Source organism: Talpa occidentalis, unplaced genomic scaffold, assembly GCF_014898055.3.
Source record: "Talpa occidentalis isolate TD23 unplaced genomic scaffold, MPIMG_talOcc4v2.1 talOcc4.11, whole genome shotgun sequence".
Classification (NCBI taxonomy): Eukaryota; Metazoa; Chordata; class Mammalia; order Eulipotyphla; family Talpidae; genus Talpa; species Talpa occidentalis.
In genome coordinates this window covers 5,178,255-5,201,379 of record NW_023601104.1, presented here as the reverse complement: position 1 = coordinate 5,201,379, position 23,125 = coordinate 5,178,255, and the positions used below count along the sequence as shown (strand labels likewise).

The 23,125-nt window shown below is 43.3% G+C and overlaps 1 protein-coding gene across 1 annotated transcript; it reads left to right on the top strand.

The window, feature by feature from the left end:
* The first annotated feature begins 228 nt into the window (after nt 1–228).
* ACTC1 (actin alpha cardiac muscle 1) lies at nt 229–4,882 on the top strand. Its single transcript, XM_037501737.1, has 6 exons — nt 229–378; nt 1,509–1,833; nt 2,582–2,743; nt 2,926–3,117; nt 3,829–4,010; nt 4,564–4,882. Exons 1-6 carry the CDS (start codon nt 250–252, stop codon nt 4,705–4,707), a joined length of 1,134 nt encoding a protein of 377 aa, XP_037357634.1. The 5' UTR covers nt 229–249; the 3' UTR covers nt 4,708–4,882.
* The last annotated feature ends 18,243 nt before the right edge of the window (nt 4,883–23,125 follow it).

Here is a 23,125-nt window from a genome sequence, read left to right as displayed (position 1 = left end):
CCACACGCCAGTCCCTGACAGGTTGCGCCCCTGGGGCAGGGAACCTGCTTGGTTGGGGTGCTCTCCCCTTTCAGCCCCACTCCCAATCTCCGCGGCTCTGCCCGCCGCCTCTCCCTGCCCGGAGGAGTGGAGGGACGCCCCCAGCGTCTACCCAGCCTGCGCCCCCGAGTGCGCCCCTCGGCCGGGCGCGCAGGTACCGACTGGGGCTCCCCGCGCTGCCCCCTGCAGACCCCCTGAAGCTGCGCGGACATGTGCGACGACGAGGAGACCACCGCCCTGGTGTGCGACAACGGCTCGGGGCTGGTGAAGGCCGGCTTCGCGGGCGACGACGCGCCCCGGGCCGTCTTCCCCTCCATCGTGGGCCGCCCGCGCCACCAGGTACGCCCCGCGCCCACCTGGCCTGCCTCGCCTGCAGCTGTCCCCAGCCCGCCCCCGCCCTGCCTGCCTTTCTCCTCGCCTAGCAGCGCAGCCTCTGGGTCCCTGAATTCCTTAATTGAGCCCCAAACCCCAGCCAAGACAAGCAATGACTTCCCCGCCCCCCGTGCGCACACCTACCAGCCCCCCCACAACATACCAGCAATGTACATCCCCCGCCACCCGCCTCCCTGTCCACCGCAGGGACACAGCTCTCCAAGGGTCCAGCTCTCTGGGTGAAGAAGAAGCAACTTCTCTCTACTCTCCACCTGCATTTTTACCCCCCAGCGTCTTCTCTCCTACTCGGTGCCCACTTCACTTTCCCCCTTGGCCTCCTGTGCAAAATCCATCATCCTGGAACTCCTCTCAACCAACCAGGCCCCAACCCGCATTCCTCTCTTGCTCACAGCCAGCTTGCAGGATCCCCCAAAGATAGCATCTCTCTGCTCCCTGGCTGTTGCGTTTTTTAGAAGTCAGACGTGACAGAGGCACTAAGTGACATGGTGATAGTGACACACCACCTTGTTTATTCAAAGAAACGCCACCCTCTCTGGCACGATCTCACGCCTGGCCGGGAGAGGAGAGTTGCACTCGTCAGTGGTGGTGAATGACGTGTCCTCAGGACAGCTCTGGGCAGGCTGGGTGTCACCATCAGGGTGATAATGGCCTATCAGCCTATCTCTCTGTTCACTTGATGGATGTCAAAATCTTTTCTTAGGAGAAATACAGCGTGCCATTAATTCAGTCACTCTGCAGTATCGTCATATATTTTTTCGTTGACATGGGGGATGAGCTTAATAATTTAATCAAGGCGTTAGGTATTTTTAAAATGAGGTGAGGCTTGACTTCTTTGGGGAAATATCTTCACCCTTCCCTCTCCTCAGTTTCCTTCTAAATGGATATCTTGGGGCGGGGGGCTGGAGAGAAGGTATTAGATTCATTTTACCTATTTCTAAATTGAGGTAAAATGGTACTGTTGGTCATTGCTGGTAACCACCCGTGGTCCTTTGACTTGGGCAGTAGATAGAACTTTGTAAGGCATCAATTATTTTCCTGCATGGTGGAAGCTTGATTTTCTCGTTTTCTTCTTCTAGGGAGTCATGGTGGGGATGGGCCAGAAGGATTCCTATGTAGGTGATGAAGCCCAGAGCAAGCGAGGTATCCTCACCCTGAAGTACCCCATTGAACACGGGATCATCACCAACTGGGATGACATGGAGAAGATCTGGCACCACACCTTCTACAACGAGCTCCGCGTGGCCCCTGAGGAGCACCCCACTTTGCTCACAGAGGCCCCCCTGAACCCCAAGGCCAACCGGGAGAAGATGACTCAGATCATGTTCGAGACTTTCAACGTCCCCGCCATGTATGTGGCCATCCAGGCGGTGCTGTCCCTGTACGCTTCTGGCCGTACCACAGGTATGTGTGCCCTGTGGGGAGAGCCGCTTGACTATCACATCCCCGAGTCATTGATCTTGTCATTGATCTTGTTATGAATCCGTTTGAATGAATCTTGTTATGATCTTGTTATGAATCCATTTTCCTAACTGAAAAGGGAACAATGCCTTCTCTCATATTCCCCAAGAAGGTGTTTGTCCTGAGAGAGAGAGAAATAACAAGAGTACCCTGAGGTTAGCTCCAGATTGTACTTATCGTAAGAGCTGAAAGCGAATGCAGTTAGAGCCTTGCTTCACCTAACGTCTGTGGTGTCAGATATCGGGCTCCCCATAGCATATCAGCCTAGGACACAGCAGCCATTGGTATGTGTCGCGACATCACTGCCCCTGGGCAAACTGCCCCCGGAAGAACACACATTTCATAGAGAATCTGAGTCAAAAACAGTGAAACCCTGAAACATGTGTAGGGTGCATGGGAGGAAGGGAGAGCATGCCTGGATGCTTACGTAATGTGCTGATAGCTAAGAAGGACGGTCATTTGAAAGTGTCCTGTGGAAATTTTTCTAGTACAATATTTAAAAGAATGAGCTGCTGCTGGCTTCATATTTAGCATCCATTATGCTCATTTTATTCTTCATTTGTAAGGGATCTAATTTGATCTGGATCCATGCCCAGTGCTGGTGTCTCTAAGGTTGGAAGCAGGCTCTGCCGTGGCACAGGCAGCGGTGTCCTCATCGATGGACCACGTTCTTGTCTGTTTTCTCTAACAGGCATTGTTCTGGACTCTGGGGACGGCGTGACTCACAATGTCCCCATCTATGAGGGCTATGCTCTGCCACACGCCATCATGCGTCTGGATCTAGCGGGTCGCGATCTCACTGACTACCTCATGAAGATCCTCACTGAGCGTGGCTACTCTTTTGTCACCACCGGTGAGTGTGTGTGTGTGTGTGTTTGTGTGTGTGCGTGCATGTGTGCGCATATGTGTGTGTGTGTGCATGTGTGAGATCTGCCACAGCTTGTCTGCTTTCTTCCTCCACCAGGGGAACCACCTACTTCCCCACAGTTGGCTTCACTCCTCAGGGCTTGACTCTGCTCTCCTTTGTCTCTCCAGCTGAACGTGAAATTGTCCGTGACATCAAAGAGAAGCTGTGCTATGTCGCCCTGGATTTTGAGAACGAGATGGCCACGGCTGCCTCTTCCTCCTCCCTGGAGAAGAGCTATGAACTGCCTGACGGCCAAGTCATCACTATTGGCAACGAGCGCTTCCGTTGCCCCGAGACACTCTTCCAGCCCTCCTTCATCGGTGAGTGATAGAGTCTGGGGCAGAGGCATAGGTCTTCCCTGGAAATCTTGGGGTCTCCCTGAAGAAAATCTATTATAATCAAGGAGAATTGGGGACCACACACACACTTCTGATATGGCTGGCCCCCGCTGTTCTGTGGCAGTCACACGATCAAGGAGGACACCCTGAGTTATCTCAAAAGAAAAGGGTGAGACTGACTTAGTAATATGTGTGGGAAAGAGACAGTTTCTCAAGACTGCTGGCTTAGTCCAAAAAAGTCCCATTTTCATTAACTGGACTTTGCTTTTAAGTTACTCGTCGTTAAATACAACAATAATCCTCCTCATAATAATCCTCAAAATGTCTGGCCATAGGTATGTCACCAGACATTTTCCCTAAAGGATGATTTCCAAGAGGAAGCTTGTCAGGCTCTTATGTGAGCCCACAAATTAAAAATGGCATGAATTTAACTGAAATGTGCCATATTTTTTTCTAATACATTTTCATACATCAGAGAGATACAGCACCTGTTCACTCCAAACAGGTGCTAACCACAGTTGTTTGTTTCTTGGCAGTCTCTTGGGCGATATGGCAGCAGATTTATTGACATCTGCAGTGGGTCTTACAGAGGAACATATGTTTCAGAGACAAATGGTGACAACTCACCCGCACAGAGAAGTCTTGTATCCTGGCCTCTTTGCCTGAGTGATTTGATTTGAAACTTGTTCTTAGGTATGGAGTCTGCTGGCATCCATGAAACAACTTACAATAGCATCATGAAGTGTGACATTGACATCCGCAAGGACCTGTATGCCAACAATGTCTTATCTGGAGGTACCACAATGTACCCTGGTATTGCTGACCGAATGCAAAAGGAAATCACTGCCCTCGCGCCCAGCACCATGAAGATCAAGGTAAGGAACTTGTGTGGGCGGGAGGGTGGGGGAAGCCAAGGTTAGTTCTGGTATTGCAAGCACAACTGCAGTCCTAACTTCTCTCTCCTCTCACTTAGCTTCTTGTCTCCTATAAACTTTATGTTTCAGGCTTTTCTAGCCCTTTTTTTCTGATTTTTCTCGCACTTTTCTTGAGATGGGAGACTTCAAAAAATGCTTTCAAGTGGTGGATAAAAAGAAGTCTTTGAAGAGAAAAGAAACTTAAATCTTTCAACATATTTTCAAAGTCCCCAACTTTTAGGCCAGCCTCCACCATGCCTTGAGCTTGACATGGAGTCCAGTTCAGCGTAGTGGGGCAACTCTATTTTGTAGAGTCTTTCATGATGTGAAGGATGACACAGAGGAAAGTTCCTAAAACTTGACTGAGTCAAGTTATTAATGGGCAGTATGAAGTATCTCAGTGGCAGTGAACTAGAATCTTTTTTAGTTTTTTTCTGTGACTTTCCTCAATATATTACTTGCTCTGTTGCTTGGAACTTCAGAATTCATTGGGTGTTTTGTTTCTTTTTGACAGATTATTGCTCCCCCTGAGCGTAAGTATTCTGTGTGGATCGGGGGCTCCATCCTGGCCTCCCTGTCCACCTTCCAGCAGATGTGGATCAGCAAGCAAGAGTATGACGAGGCAGGCCCATCCATCGTCCACCGCAAATGCTTCTAGGTGCTTTGTCTCTTAGCCTTCCTTCCATTCAGGATGACAGTATTATGCTTCTCTGTGTCTTCCAAGCCACCCTCCCTTATCTCTCATCAACTGTACAGTTTGTTTACACACGTGCAATTTATTTGTGCTTCTAATATTTATTGCTTTATAAATAAACCAGACCAGGACTTGCAACTTACAAAAGCCTCATTTCTTTTTGCTATAGACATGAGGTGGGGCAAGCTTTGCTTACTTCCATCTGTGAGCTCATATATATGCAGCTCTGATACCATGGCCATTGTAATGTTAAAGTCCCACAGAGCTCAGCAGGTGAATGAATGTGACATCTAGCTGGAGTTACAATACTACATTTTGATTTTACATTGTGGGACAGAATCATGAATATATTTTATACCTGTAAATTAGATTAGGTTTAACCCTACCTAAGCAAGAAATGGAATCAGAAATCACAATTCTCTAAAATTTCTATGAATGACACTGGAGAGTGTTGTTTTAGCATATGTTCCAGTTGTTTCTGTCACTTTGCAACACACACACATATGTTGGTACTAAGAAAGTCAGGCCTTATTTTAAATAAGTTAGCTTGAGTTCTCCATTCTTTGGACTCCAGTTGTCTTCCGGAGAGCTATGCATTTTAATAGTGAAACACTGAGGCAGCTTACAGTCAGGCCCAGCTATGACCCATTCTAAATACCCTCGGTTCAAGCAGGACCACTGTGCATGTTCAAATAGACACGAGGTACTTCATTGACTGACTTGTAAGACAGAAGTCTTCAATTTTTGCATTTCTTTGAAATCTTGAGATCTTGGGTTGAGAGGAGTGATAGGTATGAAGTCCTGGGAAGGGACGGGACAGAAAGTCATGATATTCCCCTTACTCCATGCCGGGGTCTCTGGTTGGAGGAGTACTAGGGGTAGCACTTAATTAATTGTGCTTTGTTCCTGAGAGGCTGATGTACACCCTACACATAAAACCCCAGTGTGTGTATGATCTACAAGGCTTCAAGGAGACTGGCATGTGTCTGGGCCTTGGAGAATGGTTAAGAATTAGAGAGGTAAAAAGAGCAGGGAGAAAATCTCAGCAGAAGAAATGGGGGCAGAAATCCACCAACATAGAAATCCAAATTTTTTAACATCCAATCTAATGGTGCTTCTAAAATCATCCTTTCTAATGTAAGTTATTATAGTCTATCAAAAGTAACCCCACTCACCCATTTACCCGAACACCCTTTGGGGAGTTTGGGTTCAAAATTTGGTGTATTTAGGGCATCAGACATCTTTAAGTTGTTACTGACATCATCCAAGTCCACAATTTTGTCTTTAGGTTTATTCACTCAAAAAACATCTCTGGGGCCTCCCCAGTGGCGCAGTGGTTGAGCGCTGGGTTACGATGCTGTCCACAGCCTCTGCAGTGCCGGTTCAATCTCCGGCTGCTGGGCGAGGGTCCCACATGGTGCGCAGACCTCTCCTGCCGCCCGCTGCTCCCCTCAGCAGTGTACTTCATCAGTCTGCCTGTTCTGCACCCTGCTCTGGCTCTGGTGAATTCTCTCGCCCTCCCACGCTTCTGACTGTACCCAGTGCTTGTATAAATAAATAAATAAATCTTAAAAAAAAAAATCTCTGATCCCTGACTCCTGGTCAGGCACAGGAGACACAAAGGGTGAATCAGCACAACAAAGCAAGAGACCAATTACAATGTAGGGGGAGGGGGAATTTTTCCATACATCCAAACAATTCTCAGACACCATAGGATATATCCTGCATGTTAATTATAATGATAGTATCATTTTCTTTTTCTTTTTTTAAGATTTATTTATTTATTTATTTATTTATTTATTTATTTATTTATTTATACACGCACTGGTGGCCGGGGATCGAACCGGTGCTGCAGAGGCTGCGGGCAGCTTCACAACCCAGCGCTCAACCGCTGCGCCACTGGGGAGGCCCTGATAGCATCATTTTCCACAAGTTAAGTGCTCAGTCCCACAAGACTTCTCCTTCCCCTACACGTCAGATGACAATCACAAGTCCAGGTTGTACCCGAGCTTCTGGCCAGCCAGTTAGAGATGGGAAGTTCCAACAACTCTTTCCTTGGGTTCAATTAATTTACTAGAGAAGCTCACATAAATCAGAGGAACGTTTCACTTACTAGATTACTGTTTCATTGTAGAAGAATATAACTCAGGAATAGCCAGCTGTGAGAGCTGCCTAGAGCAAGCCTGGGAAAATGCAGAACTCCCATGGCCTCTCCTGACACACCATACTCCTGAATCTCCACATATTCCAAACCAGTTCTCTAAACCCTTCTTTTTAGGTTTTGTGGAGATTCCATTACAGAGGCAAGAACGATTAAATCCTTGACCATTGGCGATTGAACTCAAACTTCAACTCCTCTCTCAAGAGTTCAGGGGGTAGGACTGAAAAATCCAAACTTCTAATCACATGGTAGGTTCCAGTGGCCACCAGCCCTCATCCATAGTTGCTCCCAAGTCACCTCATAAGCATAACAGAGACGTCGATTTTTCTCATCACTTAAATTCCAAAGGCTTAGGGGCTCTGCGACAAAAATGAAGACCTAACATATTTTTCTTATTATAAATCTCAATAGCACAGCCACATTTACAGCTGTAAAATAATTGAGATGTCCATGGTGAACATGTCTCTGGTTGAGAAGCAATGTAAGAAAACCTGTAGCTCATGACATTTCTTAATTTATAATGAAGAGTATTTTTGTTCATTTCTAATATCTAAAACACTACTCTCAGTTTTTCTTAACCAAGCAATTATCATTATGTAGGTACGTTTAAATAATTGATAGAGTAGAGATAGAGAGAAAAGAGAAATTGCAGAAGTAAATGAACTATTTCAAGGGGTAGGACTGTTTTACAGATCCAGAGCCTAAAACAGTGTCACTGGGAGTCTGTCTTTCTCTCCATTTCTCCTGTGGGATCTGTTATAGACTGAAATGTGTCCCCCCAAATTCATATGTTGGAACCCTAAACCAATGTGACTATACTTGGAGACAGGGCCATAACGGAGATATAAGTAAGGTTAAATGAGGTCCTAAAGTGGGGTCCAAATACAATGGGGCCAGTGTCATTGTAAAAAGAGATACTGGGGTCTGCATGGAAAGGCCAGGTGAGGAGATGCAGCGACCCTCAGGCCAGGAGGAATCCTCCTACAAATCATTCCTGCTGGCATCTAGATCTTCAATTTCCAGAACTGTGAGAAAATAAATTTCTATTGCTAAAGACCTGCAGCCTGTGCTATTATATATGGCAACCTGGCAGACTAACAGAGGATTTTTTCCCATGTGTTGGACACGATAGCCCAAGATTCACTGTCGACCATCCGATCAGCCTCTGGAGCAAAAGAGTGTCTTCCCATATAGTTCTGACAAAACCCCCAGGACTGGCTCAGTCCCATCAGGCTTGAGGGTTGAATCCTATGCTTCCCACATCCCCAGCCCCCAGGGACTGGTTGATATTATTGAGTGAGGGAGTAGTAATTTTACAATGGAAGGGAACAAAAATGTTATAAAAACCACATCCAATGAACAAGAGCAGGAAAAAAAGCTACAGCAGCTTAAAAAGGAGGGACCAACTCTTGGAGGGATCAAACTTTCCAGTTTAGAAGCTTTATTTGAAGGAACAGTCACTAGGGAGGACTCAAAGAGAACAACAACATCATGCAAACAAAACTAGAGGGCAAGACTGAGAAAGTTCGATGGTGCTATTGTGATTGATCAGGTTTTTCTCCAGATCCCAGTGTGGCCCAGGGATCCAGCCATCTCTATTTGATTATCTCTCAGATTAGCCAAATACTTAAAAGGAAATAGTAAGTGAGATTTACTTTGTAATTAGCATGATAAAAATACTATCAATATTTCCAAGTATCTGAGAGATAGGAATGATATTTTGAGTCTTTTAGGCTTAAAATAGCAAAGGTGGTCTATATTCAACTTGTCTCCCAGGTTCATTATACAAGGAATCTCGCCTTCAGGCAGAGCTTGGCTGTTGCTATGGCAACCAAACTCATATTAGGAAGACACAGGAAAAAAGCTCTTGGGAGTTTGCAAAAGTGCACTTTTGGTCACTGGTGAAACGGATGCTTAAAGATGCTTAAAGATGTTCCTTTCAGTTCAGTTACTCAGTGTGCAGTAAGGAGAAGCAATATTGACTAGAAGGATAAAAAGCTTCAGTTAAGTACATTTCTCAGGGAAGGCAAACTGAGTCACAAGAAGGTTAAGCAGAGGTCATTGGCCTGGTGTTTGCATATTGCTCTGCATTGTTTTACTGCAGCTCCCACTGGAATCGAGGTTGCAGCGGGGAGACAGGAAAGGATGCAGAGAGCTGAATTTAAATGTGTTACCAGTAGTAGATGAGAAGGACTCTGGAGTCTAGTGTACACAAGGAATTGGGTCAACGTCTTTAGTGCTTAACACAACAAGGTGACTTGAGCTTGGAAATAATATTGGAAACTGACAGGGTAGACATCAAGTAGGATCGGATATGATACAACAGGCATCACATAGGAAATTTAAAAGCAAGCCAGAAAGAAAAGAAAAATACTAGATGATCTCACTCATAGCAAGAATTTAGAAAACCTAAATAAGAGATCAGGAAAAAGACTAATTATGATAAAGTAAAAATCAAAGTCAACAAGCAGCTATAAGCCAGAGACACACTGGGGGTGGGGGGCGGGGGAAGAGAAGGGATTAGGGTCAAAATCAGGGGGGTGGGAATTGTATGGGGAATATAACCAAGATGAAAATGCATACATTGTGCAAACATGAAAAATGATGTAAAAATATATATCTATAAAAGCAAACCTCTCTTAGGTGAAATAGTGACAATTTCCCAAGGAATCTTGAACTCCTGGCTCTACTATTTGGACTTCTTTTCCAGTGTCTTCCACCCCATGCTGACTATGAGCGACTGTCTCCCCACCATTCCCATCATGAAGACGCTTACCTGTCCTCTATTTGCATTCCTTGAGAGCAGATTATGATAACTAAGGTATCATTCCATGGTCTGTGTTCCTGCTGGAAAGTTGGAAGGTATTTCCCAGCAGAGACACACTCATAACTTAACTCTCATAATTTGAACACATCGGACTCTAAGCATGGGGTCCAGCCCAGGGGCTCTCCTGCTTCAAGTACTTGCCTCCCCTTCTGCTTTCTTTCTAGCATGGACTTTGGAGGCTGGGTCAGGAGAGGTAGGTCGAAGGGGAGGTGGGTTGTAAAGAGCCCTTCAAATCATGTTGCAGCGGATCTGAGTTTTTCTTGAGCCAAAGAATCAGACTAGAAAAAGGCAGGAATAGGAAGATCAGGAGGAGAAAACGGTTAAAGGGATTTGCATGAGGAAATGAAGGAAGACAAAGAGAAAACCCGTGCCCTTCCGTGGAGACTTAAGGGCAAATTATTATTTTTATTTTTTTAAATTTTTTAAAAGATTTATTTATTTATGCATATAAGAACTGGGGTACAGGCCAGAGGTGTGGGGGTGGTGGGTGTGAGAGGATTCACCAGAGACAGAGTGGGGAACAGAAGAGGCAGACTGACAAAGTATACTGCTGAGGGGAGCAGTGGGCGAGTCAGGAGAGGTCTGCTGCGCCATGTGGGTTGCTCCCTGGCTGGGGATCAAACTCATGCTGCAGTGGCTGTGGATAGCTTCATAGGTTGAGTCTCAACCCCTTGTGCCACCAGGGAGGCCCTATTTATTTATTTTTACATCATTGTTCATTTTTAATCTAAGGACAAATTAAAGAGAGCTTTGGGGTGGTGTGTGTGTGTGTGTGTTGTGCAGATGTGCAACTAAGTGTGATACTGAATTCCTGTCTCAGGGCAGAGGGCAGGGGTATTTATCAGGGGTTACAAGGGAGTAGAAGGGGGCAGTGGGCAAGCATCAGCATGTCCACCCTTGCAGCACAAGAGTCTGGAGGTCTTGGCTGATGCCAGCTTGCTTGCATTATCACCTGGTGGGGAGAAATTCAGATGTTACCTTCCTATGGATACTCTTTTCCCTCAGAATGTAAGAAAACAAAGCCTAGAGGATAAATAAAGGAAATGGGAGAGCTTATCTGGTGGGTCAGAAAGAGAGACAAGTCCTTCATTGCTTTTACAAGTGTGTGTTCCCAAACTTACAGGCAGACCACAGAGCTGAGGCATACAGCGGGGGGAGGGTTGAGGGAGGGGTCAACATAGGGGAGGGCCGAGCACAAGGGACTATGGTGATGGTTCATGGCTGCTGTGGTGTGGAAAAATTACAGGGAATACACCTGAGTGGAGAAGTAAAATATTGCACAAAAATGAACAATGATGTAAGAAAAATAAAATGAATTAATTAACTAAAGTTAACAATAATGAAACAACAAGTGTGTGTGTCCCCATAAAAATATGGTGAGAAGCAGCAACGGAGAACTTGACTGTTTGCCATCTGAAGAAAATTTTCTGTTTTTCTGTGCTCTTCACCTTCCACCCACCTCCCTGTCCCTTTTTCATTCTTATTCAAGAAACTGAGTTTTCACTCTTCACTTTGTACCTATAGAAGCAGCATAGATGTACCACCCAGATGCACACTTGTATCAGGTAAAGTTGACAAGAGGGAATTTGGTTCCACAAGCCACATCCAGCTAACTTCTTTCCTACCACCTGGACCCCTGTGGGAATGGACACTTCTGGAAAAACATTATCGCCAAGACCCTCCCACACAGTTTCCTGGCTCTGTGCCATGTGACAGACTCATATAAAGACTGGTATACCTAAGAGCCAGCAGCTAGATTTCTTTTTCTTTCCCTAGAGAAAAAAAATCTATTACCTCTCCTAGAGGATGCCTCCTCCAAATGAATGAAATGAGTATGATGGGAGTCAGACAGTTTTAAGCAAATCGGAAGGAGTCGGGAAAGAGCGGTGGCTTGCAAAAAAATTATTCTCAGTAAGACTGACTCAGTATGTTATCTTAACTCTGTGACTTAGAGTTTTACTTCATTTCCCCTCAGACTAGCTTTTAGATCTCTGTAACTCAGGCCCTGAATTGTCCAGATGCTCATTTATCTATTTTGGGAAACATCTCATCACTCATAGAGGGAGCATGAGTGTCTAGTTTCTCCTAGATGTTCCCATAGTAGCCCAAGTCTGCCTCTGCTAAGCACTGACCACATGTGACTCCAACCACAGTGCACCTGTGACTCTGCCTAGACTGTGAGCTTATTCAGTCCAGGGGCCACTAAAATACTATGTACTAAGAGAGGGTTAGCTGCTACTGATGGGGTTGAAGTTATCTTCATTACATTACAAATGTCAAAGGTATATTTGTATAGCCTCCCTGGTGGCGCAAGGGGTTAAGATGCAACCTATGAAGCTATTTGCAGCCACTGCAGCACGAGTTCAATCCTGAGACCTCTCCTAACTTGCCCGCTGCTCCCCTCAGCAGTGTATTTCAGTCCCTTTGCCTGTTCTGTTCCCCACTCTGTCTCTGGTGAATCCTCTCACCCCGCCTCTTACACTTCTGTTCTGTACCTCAATTCTTGAATGCATAAATAAATAATAAATCTTAAAAAAAAGTTTAAAAAAAGGTATATTTGCATATTGTTCTGGGCCTTTCCACCTAAATAGCCAAAATGTGAAGATGTTTTCATTTCTAATAAACCATGAATTTGGCCCTGGGCCCCTATCCATGCCTTTGGGTAACTAGGAAGTTATTGCAGTTCCAGAGCTTACAGAGAGGGTTAGTGGGATGAAGTGGTTCAGACTGGAGGAAGCTGTGAAGGTGGAGAGAAGTGTAGACAGATGGCTTTCTTTCTTTTGAATTTTCTTACACCATTGTTCAATTTTGGACAGTATTTTACTTCTCCCCTCAGTTGAAATCCCCACAAATCTCCCACCACCACATCACCCCTGAACCATCACCATAGTCCCTTGTGCTCTTCCCTTCCGTATTTTGACCCCTCTCTTCCCCTCCTCTTCCCCTGCTCTGTCTCAGATCTATAACTTGCCTGCAAGTTTTGTCCTTTTTTTTTTTTTGACCCTTTGTTTGGATTCCCTATATTCCTCCCATAAGTGACACCATCTGATATTTTTCCTCTTGCTTCTGAGTTATTTCACTGAGCATAATCCTTTCCAGCTCCATCCAGGTTGCTGCAAATGGCATGAGTTTATCTTTTTGATTGCTGCATAGTATTCCACTGTGAATATATTCAATATACCGCATCTTCTTGATCCAGTCATCTGCTTTTGGACATTTAGGTTGTTTCTGTATAGTCAGATAGGTTCTTAAGAAGTAATGACAGGATGTGCTGGTTGGACAGCAACTGGCAAGAAGTAGGGACCACAGAGGCTGCAGACTTAAGTGGATTGTGTGTTTTCGAGGAAATTCACATTTCAAGGTCATTCATACACTATTCCAGTCTTGCACTGGAAAGAGGGTATCACCCAAAGATGAGGTTTGCTGTGTGTCTTAAAAAAAATGTTAAGTTTGCTGGGGAAAAAGAAAGGAAATCTGAATAAGAGTGGTCTGGGGAACAGGAAGATTGTAGAGAGATCCGGTTGCAGAGGGTGTGTGCATTGGGAGGCAGCATTCAGGTCCATTAAGTCAGAAGTGTGAAGGTCAGAGGGTGCATTCTGGAAATGCGGGGGATGTGCTCTTGCCTATAAAACACAAAATGATGATGGACCTGCCCTTCAAGGTGGTGGTGAGAATTGAATGGAATAAAGCTGATATTATATGCAGGTATTAGCTTGTGGTAGTACTTTAACTATTGCTCTATAATTATTGTTACTAATTTTATATTTACATATATTTTATATACCAATGTCATACTTTACATGTTAAATACAATATACTATATTATATACGATCTAGAATATAAAGTCATATAACATATACTATATAACATAGTATTATAAAATATACTATATAGTACATACACGATATCATATAGTATATATAATATATATTATACATTACACATGTGTGTATGATGTGGATGATTAAAAGACAAGTGTGAGAGTTTTAATTAAATATGAGAGTATGTGTTTTTTTCTGATGATGTTTTCTGAGAAGCAATGCACTGAGAATTTTAATATTTAAAGAAGATAAATCCTGGCATTTGGGTCCAACTAGCAGAGATCCTTGCTGAACGACTCAGTAGTCCAAGAGGAACTAGAGAATTTGGGGAGCACATACTCCAAACGTTGAGAAAATAAAGGATCTTTTTAAAAAGCCTCTAAATTGGCTTTCTGAATTTTTAGTGTAGGAAGCACTTTTCATACCACTTTGAGCCTCCTCTTAAGTTGAAGGAACTTATTTTAACACTTTTTAAATCTTACAGTAAAGGGTAGCCATATTCTCTTTTATACCCAGTACCCCAAAGTGTCAGTTTCATTGTGTTATAATAACTGGTTTATTTTAATACATAAAAGGGATCTTCATTACTGAAATATAGTATGAGGTTTCCAGTTTTTAAAAAGAAAACCGTAGGTTGGTAGGGATAAGGAGTTCAGCAGGAAAAACTTGAGTGTTTACTCCAAATATAAATCTTAAAAGGGAGGATGTAAAAAAAAATACACACACACACATATAATATATAACTCTAAGTGAATAAAGCAGGATCTAGGGAATCAAAACCCTGCAGTACTCACCTGTTGAATCTAAGTCACCTTCAGCCTGGGCCCCACAGGGTGAGAAGGAGCAGTGACAACTGCAGACATGATGCATGATAAACTGTTTTGCTCTGTTAACTACTGAGGTTGTGTTTGTTGCCACTGAATAATCTAGTCTATCCTAGCTGTTCTCAGCAGCATTGGACACTCACATCCCCAGGATTTCACTTCACTTTAGAGATCTGAGGTGATTTTGTGCCACTTAAATAATTAAATACAACAGATGTCATTCAAAAATGTTGTGATGTCATTTGAGAGGGTTATTCAGGGTGTCCAAAGAGCCACACTGTCAGACATGGGCGTCTATTAATGAGTAATTATATCCATGATGGGGTGAGGTTATCTCGGGCATGTGAATAAAATGGGCCATCTCTGTGAACTTACTCCAGTTACATCTTGGTTCAACATGGGCGTAAGATGCTAAGAAAGTGAAAATGTGGGATTTCATCCATTTTATGTTGCTTTAGTCCCTGTCTGACCCTGCCTTTGACCCTAACCTGCTTCATCAGAACATTAGATTATCTTTACCAAAAAACTTTGAGATACAATGCACATACCACACAGCTCACTCAATTAGAGTATGCCATTCAACTGCTTTGGGCATATGCACAAGTGCAAACATCACTACCATTTTAGAAACTTTGAGAGCTTATCACCCCCCCCTCTGCCCCCCCATAGCCCTATCTAGAAGGACTTTGGTGGGATGACTAGTTGCATATGTGCTCTTTCCAGGGAAGAGTAAAGTTATGACTTTCATCTTAATAAAGTCCTCTAGTGCAAGAAAATAAGGAAAACAATCAGGGCCTTGCTCATGTGATCCCCTCTGTCCTGCCAGCCTCTGCCCCCTCCCGGCGGGACAGCTGTGGACAGCCTCATCTGCGCAGAGAAAACTGTTGAGACCCTCATCTAAGTTGCACTCCCTCATCTCCTCCACCCTTCTCCCCCACATTATCTTAGTGTGTTTCCTTCGTAGCAACTATTTCATTATTTTTTGCTTTAACGTCATTGAAATATAATTTATAGACAATAAAATGTGCCCTCTTAAGCAAATAATTCAATGTCTGTGCCTGCTAATTACCACTCAATAAATAGGCAGCACGTCTCACCCCACCCCCCAAATTCTGTTCTGATCCTCCAAACTCTATCATCTCCACTTCAACCCCAGCCCCAGACCACCCTTTTTATCACTACAGATTAGTTTGGTCTGTTCTGGATTTCATACTAATCCTAATTCACATTTTTCACTTGTCTATCTATTTCTTTTTTGCCTCTACTACTAGATTTTTTTTATAACCATGCGTACCAGCACAGAGTGTCTAGCACGGAAGCAGACAGCGTTGCAATGAATGAATCCCACATCGTTCTATTTATCAGTTTTCATTTAAAAAAGTGAAACATCTAAATATTCAAAAGCAGCAGTGAGGGCTTTCATTGGAAGGGTTAAGGAACTCGAGTCTCTTACTGTCTTCTGCCTTCTTGCTTTCCTTGCCCTGCAGCTTTGTCATCACAGCCTGTCAAAAGGTGGCCGTAAGTGGAGGCGACGAGCGGGATAAGTAGTCACATTCTTTCATCTTTGGACAAAATGTGTTATTTCAGATGAAGCAGTAGGAGTAGTCTCAGTCATTTCTGAGCTTTCTGCTTTGTAGATGAAGACATTTCTAAGTGCATCATGAAAATCCATGTCCTTGGTAACGAGACCAGAGGTCAGCTCATCCCGTGTCTCCACTTCTGAAAATACACTGGACCTTTATGTCCTACAAGCGATGTTGTGGCAGCTCTTCTAATTTTGACAAAATATGTCTCTTACTGTGACCTAACCAAACTTGGAATCACCTACATGTGAACTGGCATCTCTCATGCCTGCACGGGGGAAGAAAGGATCCCGTTGGCATCTCTGCCTTCTGGATGGAGGCACTGAGAGGAGAGCCCCTTCTCCAGGTGTGTTTCCTTGCTTCCCTTGCACCATTCATTTCCAGTTTGGCAGGGCACACCTCCCCCTTCCGCCAAAGTTCTGAATCTCTTTCTCTCTCAACTATCTAGGACACAGGAGAATTAACCTACTCATGTAGATTACCGAGGCCCAGCCCTCATTAACCTCGATATTGAAAGAAATTCAGCTTTTGGGGAAATGCCCTCCCACTTGGCATAAATAGCAACATTTTCATGAACTGAGGAAAGGGGCTTTTTAGGAGGAAGTTCATCCAACGCAAATGTTTGCTTCTAGTAAGTGAAAATTTCACATACATTATACCCTTGGATTAGTGGACCCCTTTATAAGGCATTGTAGAATTATATCCTTGATGCTATTTTACATTTTGTATTTTCTTGATGTCCTTATGAATAAATTTTTCTCCCTCCCAGTGAGTATTTGACTGCTATTTGTTGAAGGATTGAACACTTTATTTTTTTTTAAATTGAGATAACATTGGTTTATAAAACTGAGAACAATAATACCATATGATTTAGCTTTTCCATTTCTGGTGTCTAGCCAAAAGATATAAAAACTCTACTTCAAAAAGATACAGGTGCCCCTTTGTTAACTGCAACACTATTTTAATAGCCAAGATATGAGAACAACCTAAGTGTCCACCAACAAACGGATGGATAAAAAAAGATGTATATATACACAGTGGAATATTACTCAGCTACAAAAAAAAGAGGAAACTGTAAATTGAAGTCAAATATACCTTAGAACTCCTCTGCTCCAGACACTAGGCTCTCTGTCCCCCACCCCTTTTTTTTTTTTAAAGATTTATTTATTTATACAAGCACTGGGTACAGTCAGAAGCGCAGGAGGGTGAGAGAATTCACCAGAGCCAGAGCAGGTTGCAGAACAGGCAGACTGACGAAGTGCACTGCTGAGGGGAGCAGCGGGCATGGCAGGAGAGGTCTGCATGCCTTGTGGGACCCTAGCCTGCATCCGTGGATCGAACCAGGGATGGAACCCGTGCTGCAGAGGCTGTGGGCAGCTTTGCAGCCCAGCGCTCAACTGCTGCGCCACCAGGGGAGGCCCTCTGTTCCCTTTTTGATGACCTTTGCTTAAATGGTACTGAATTGATTTTAGTCATGTCCTCATTTCTTCTCTTTGGTAGATGTTGCTTTTGTGGGTGACATTAAGTTTGGGGAGACAATCACTATTTGGGGGGGTGGGGAAGGGCAGAGCGACGATAGGATATAAATTTATAACCTGGACAAATTAGAGAAAGGCTGATTTGAACCTCAGAGAAGGCAAAAACAGGAAGGAAGAAAAGTCATTCAGAGCAGCCCAGATTAGGACCTCTGGCAGTAGAGTTTCTGGAAGCAAAAACCTATTGTAAGAAAAGTTGGATAAGTGGCCCATGTGCAAAGAAATGGAGGCTTGTGAAGCATATTTTTTCTCTCTTTCTCTTTCTCTCTCATTTTGCTAAGTCTTTATGACACCCCTTCACCAGATGAGAGTCAAACTTTTTCAAGAAGTCTGGGAAGATTTTCATAACTATTCATTTCTTCCATTCCTCTCAAAATAGTCACTACTCTTTTCTTGGCCCAGGCCAGCAGGCAAATATTTAATGGCCCACAAGAATGAGTGGACACAATTTAGAGCTGTTTTGGTCAAATTGTGGGTCATAATCCATTAAATGAGTCTTGAAATCCGTTGAGTGGGTTCCAACTAGCACTAAAAAAAAAATCAGAGAAAAGAATAGAAAATATCAGAGTATTGTGTATAGGGTGAGGATAAATAATATTTGTGGAACTCTGTTTTAGTCTGTATGGAAATATACTAGACTGCAATATAAAATTTATTTTTGTGGATTGTGGTTAAAAAAGGTTTGAAAACAATTGGTTTACAGCAATCAACTTTCAGACATTCTTTTCTTTTCTTTTTTTCAGATATTCTTTTAAGAAACTTTTTATTAGGAAAAATATCAATGATACATAAAACTAGTAGTAATAGTAAAAATAGGCCCTGTTTTAGCCTCATCTGAGTTTCCAGTGGTCTTTTGTAGACAATACAATCTTACTTGCTTTCTTCAGTCATTAATTTTTATTTCTTGCTCCATCTGTCAAAAGCAGGGGACATTTCGAAAAGAATTGAAGTAAACTTTCCTGATGGTTTGAGTTGTGTGGCCCCCCTTGAAGGCAGTGGAATTTGAGACTACAGAATAGAGCCAGGTGGAACCTAGAATGTCTAGTTCAATCCTTTTGCTCTACAGATGAAGAAAGCGAACTCTAGGGGAGAGAACTGAGTTACCCAAGAGAGCTTCTCATTTACTGTCCCCACACAACGAGGAGCCTGAATTGGGTGTGGGGGAGAGGTCACCCTTTCACAGACAGGAAGCCAGGATACAAAGAAGCCACATACCTGAGCAGCAGTGCCTCTGACAATATCATTAGTGAATCATGAATAAACATGAAGACTTCTCCTTCCCTCTCAGCAATTTCCTTCTTAAGGTTGGATGAAGCAAGTCAACATTTGGATGGTGTGTGAAGAGAGGGAGGGATGGATGGATCAGAGCAGGGAAACAGCAACTCCCCTTGAGGTCCGCTGCTTTCTTCAAAGGCCCATCGGCATTATCAACATTGTTCCAGAAACGTGTGTATGTGCTGAGTGTTTTGGCTCCACTAGACAATACTGTCCAGCATGCTTCCAGTAATGGCTCTGGATGGTTTCAGAAGTTACGCGTAGAGCAAACCATCATTTCATAAGTTCCAGCTACAAGTGCAGTGTGGAATTGGAACTAAAGAGTAGGTTCCCATAGAGAAAACTCTAAACTGAATTAAACAAAGACCTCACAATACTGGAGAAGTTTTCCGTGCCCCTATGTGAGACAATGCACGTCCAGCTACAGATACAGAGTAAATGTCCAATAACTGGTAACCATTTTATTTACTTATGCATACAAGAGCTGGGGTCTAGGCCAGAGGAGCAAGGAGGTGGCGGGGAGGTTGGGAGGAGGTGAGAGGATTCACCAGAGACAGAGTGGGGAACAGAACAGGCAGATCTACTGAGATACACTGCTGAGGGGAGCAGTGGGCGAGACAAGAGAGGTCTGCTCTGCCATGTGGGTAGCTCCCTGGCTGGGATGAAACTCAGGCTGCAGTGGCTGGTGATAGCTTGATAGCACTGAGACTTTAACCCCGGCACCGCCAGGGAGGCCCACTGGTTGTCTTAAACCTTCTCTCATAAACATTTGACCAACTACCTCCTTGATCCCCCTTCTCTTTCTTGTCCTTCAACTTCACAAAGAAAACAGAAGCCAGAGACTGAAACTCCCTCAATTTCTCACACCAGTTATGTAAGTTCAAGTCCTTCCATTAGAAACTGCTTTGCTATACCCCAGTCCACGTCCGGTTTTTCACAGTCAATATCCTCAAAGGGCGGCCTCCTTTGCCTCGCTGCCGACTCACTCCTCAGCCCACTCTAGTCTGTCATGTCGCTCCACCAACACAGTTTTGTGAAGGCCTCTGGCAACCACTCCGGTGCGCAATCCTGAGAAACTTCTTCAATCCCCATCACAGCTGACAATTGCTTCTTGTTGAAACTTCTTTCCTGGTTCTACTTTCTTGGTTTTACTCCAATGTCTACATTTTCTCTCCCCTTTTCAGACTCATCTGTCTACCAGCTGCCATGGAATTGTCAGGGCTGACGTAGGCCACCTCGCCCTAAGTTAGCTCACCCCCCGTCCCAGTTTGGATTCACACCTTTGTGTTTCCAACATTTCTATTCAACAGACTCCTTGAATCTCACTAGGGAATCAAAGGCCCTTTACATTTAACTGATCCAAAACCAAATTATAATCTTTTCTTCCAAACCTGGTCTTCATCTAGGGCTCTTCGTGTCTCTGAAATGACTCATGTTGATACAGTGATGCACGAGGATCATCTTTGCCATTTCTTTCTCTCCTGTTTCTCTTGGACTATCTTTGACCAAGTTCTTCTGAACATATTTTTAAAACCCTCTTGATTCTGTCAAATGAATTTCATCTCCTTCTCTTCTTCGTCCCTCACCTCCATAGCCCTGTACTCACCCAAACTGCTGCAATAATTTGCACATAGCTCCCCTCACCTCTTCAATCCTCTCTCTATTCTGCATCAAGTAGATGGTATTTTGTTCTGGCTGTTTAAACTGACCAAGACACGCCCGCTGCTCCCCTTAGCAGTGTATTTCAGTCGATTTGTCTGTTCTGCTCCCCACTCTTCCTCTGGTGAATCCTCTCACCCCCACCACCTCTGGCCTGTGCCCCAGTTCTTGTATGCATAAATAAAAAAATCTTTAAAAAAATAAAATAAACTGATCAAGACACTACTGTCTATAGAATGAATGTTTTCTCTACTAGCTTTTTCTATTACTTTGGAAATTTTAGATTCTATTTCTATTATTTTTGCATTTCATCTTAAGCATTTAATACACATTTAACTCGACACCATCTAAAGTTAATTTCTATGTCTCTCCTGCTATGGTTGCCTTGGGTTTTTTTTAATTAATATTTTATTTTATATAATTCTTACATCATTTTTCATTTTTGCACAATGTATGCATTTTCATTTTGGTTATATTCCCCATACAATTCCCACCCCCCTTATTTTGACCCTAGTCCTTCCTCTCCCCTTCCCTTCCCCGCCCTCCGTGATGTGTCTCTGGTTTATAGTTGCTTGTTGATTTTGATTTTTACTTTGTATTAATTAGTCTTTTTCCTGATCCCTTATTTAGGTTTTCTAGATTCCTGCTATGAGTGAGACCATCCGGTATTTTTCTTTATCTTTCTGGCTTATTTCGCTGAGCATGATCCCTTCCAGCGCCATCCATGTTGCTGCAAATGGCATGAGTTTATCTTTTTTGAATGCTGAGTAATATTCCATGGTGTATGTGGACCACATCTTCTTGATCCAGTCATCTATTTTTGGGCATTTGGGCTGTTTCCAAGGCTTAGCTATTGTAAACAGTGCTGCTATAAACATAGGGGTGCAGGTACCCTTTGGAATTAATGTTTCTGTGTCCTTTGCATCCCACTCTGGGCTTAATTTTCTTTCTTGATAGAGAGTTCTTTCTAATGCTTTCTTGACTATCTATGAAACCCTTTTCATTCTTTGTCTCAAAAATATTTTTTGCTCTTCCTCTTTAATATAGTTTGTGTAGATAGGCAGAGAAAACTAACCGCAAGGCAATGCTCATATTAGACTAGAAACACTCCTGGTAGCTTTCTTTAGTTACTTGCTTATTCTAATTGTTCTAAAGTGAATATTATTTGTATAATTTTTCGAAAGTAAAAAATTACAAGAAAACACAGTAACATGTGAAATGTTTTGATCACTGACCTATCAAATCTATGCCAGGTCCTCATGTATTCTGATCATGTTTCGGCAGGATTTTCTACAGGAGAAAGTGATGTAGAAGGTGATGCTGTTACCATGGTACCCTACAGGCAGTTCCCAAATGAAGGAGCCCTTCATTCTAGGCTCAGTTTCAGCTGCTCTGGGTTGTATTTATTTGCACAACTTCAATGCAAATGGGTCTTTAATCCTGTGTTTTGCCTGATACTGGAGATTATTCCCAGTGAGGAAGTGCAAGTCTGCCTTTATACAATACTTGAAACTGGAGTGTGAACAAGTCATAGCCAGCACCCACTGTACCTGGGAAGTGTAGCTGCATCTTCCTCTCTGCTTTCAAAGCAGGTTTTTTGGGCATGTTTTGTTTTTTGTTTTTATGGAAGTTATGCTCAAATTGTTGAAAGCAGCATCTGTCCACAGGATGGAAATCCAGAGCACAATCCAGGTTCGCTACTGAGTCACCAGATTTCAAAGAACAGTATTGAAAATTTCTAGGGAGAGATCACAGTCAGTGACACTACACTAAAATCATTTTTTCAGCTGCTCAGAGAGCTGGTCAGGTAGAGAAATTTCAATCTGTTCACATAGAACTTCGGTTTAGTAAATTACTCCAAATAGCCCTTTTATTTTTAGCAGATTGTGTTTGGATCCTTGTTTTCTCTTGGGTTTGGATTTAAAACAATTTTTTTTTCCTGGTTCCTATCACACTGAATCTTGTAGGTTATATGAGCTCCAAGTTAGCTTCTCACATTTGTAGCCCACAGATTTCTTCAAAACAAAAACAACCAAACCACTCCTCACTCAAAATCTATTTGGTAATAGGCATTTCCAAAATGGCTCTGGGAGATTTAACTTAAGGCAGACATCTTACCTTACATGTGGTAGGTATTCAGTAAGGGTGCAATGATTTCAGGGTTCCCTGAAGAATACCGAGGAAAGCTTCAACATGAAAAATAAAATTGTGGGACCTCTATGTAATAGATGGATACGTGGAACATTCACTTACTCTCATTCCCTTCAGAAATCCCACTAATAAGGGAGCAAAAAGATTTTAAAGAAGACCTAATCTTTAAAGGCAACGAGAATAGAAAGCTGCAAAGGAGCAAGATAAGTGATAACTAAGCAGCCAATAGATAGATAAAGCAGAAACCAGCTTCCCTGCCTCCTCACAACGGTTAAGGAACTTTGTGAGGAGGGAGGGAAGCTTTGGCCAGAGTTGATGTTGGGGAGACAGTGCTGTCAGCAGAGTGATTACATGAGGTTTGCACACTGTCTATGGAAACCACCAGCCTGGTTTCCCACCCTCTCAGATCCTTGGAAACCAGGACTTTATTCTCCAGGCACAAGGCAGGTGGATTTTTGCTTGCATAATCTGACCCATCTAAGAGAGAGATAAAAATGATAGTATCAGGGATTCCCCACTAAAGGTTCCAATGAGAAACTCTATAC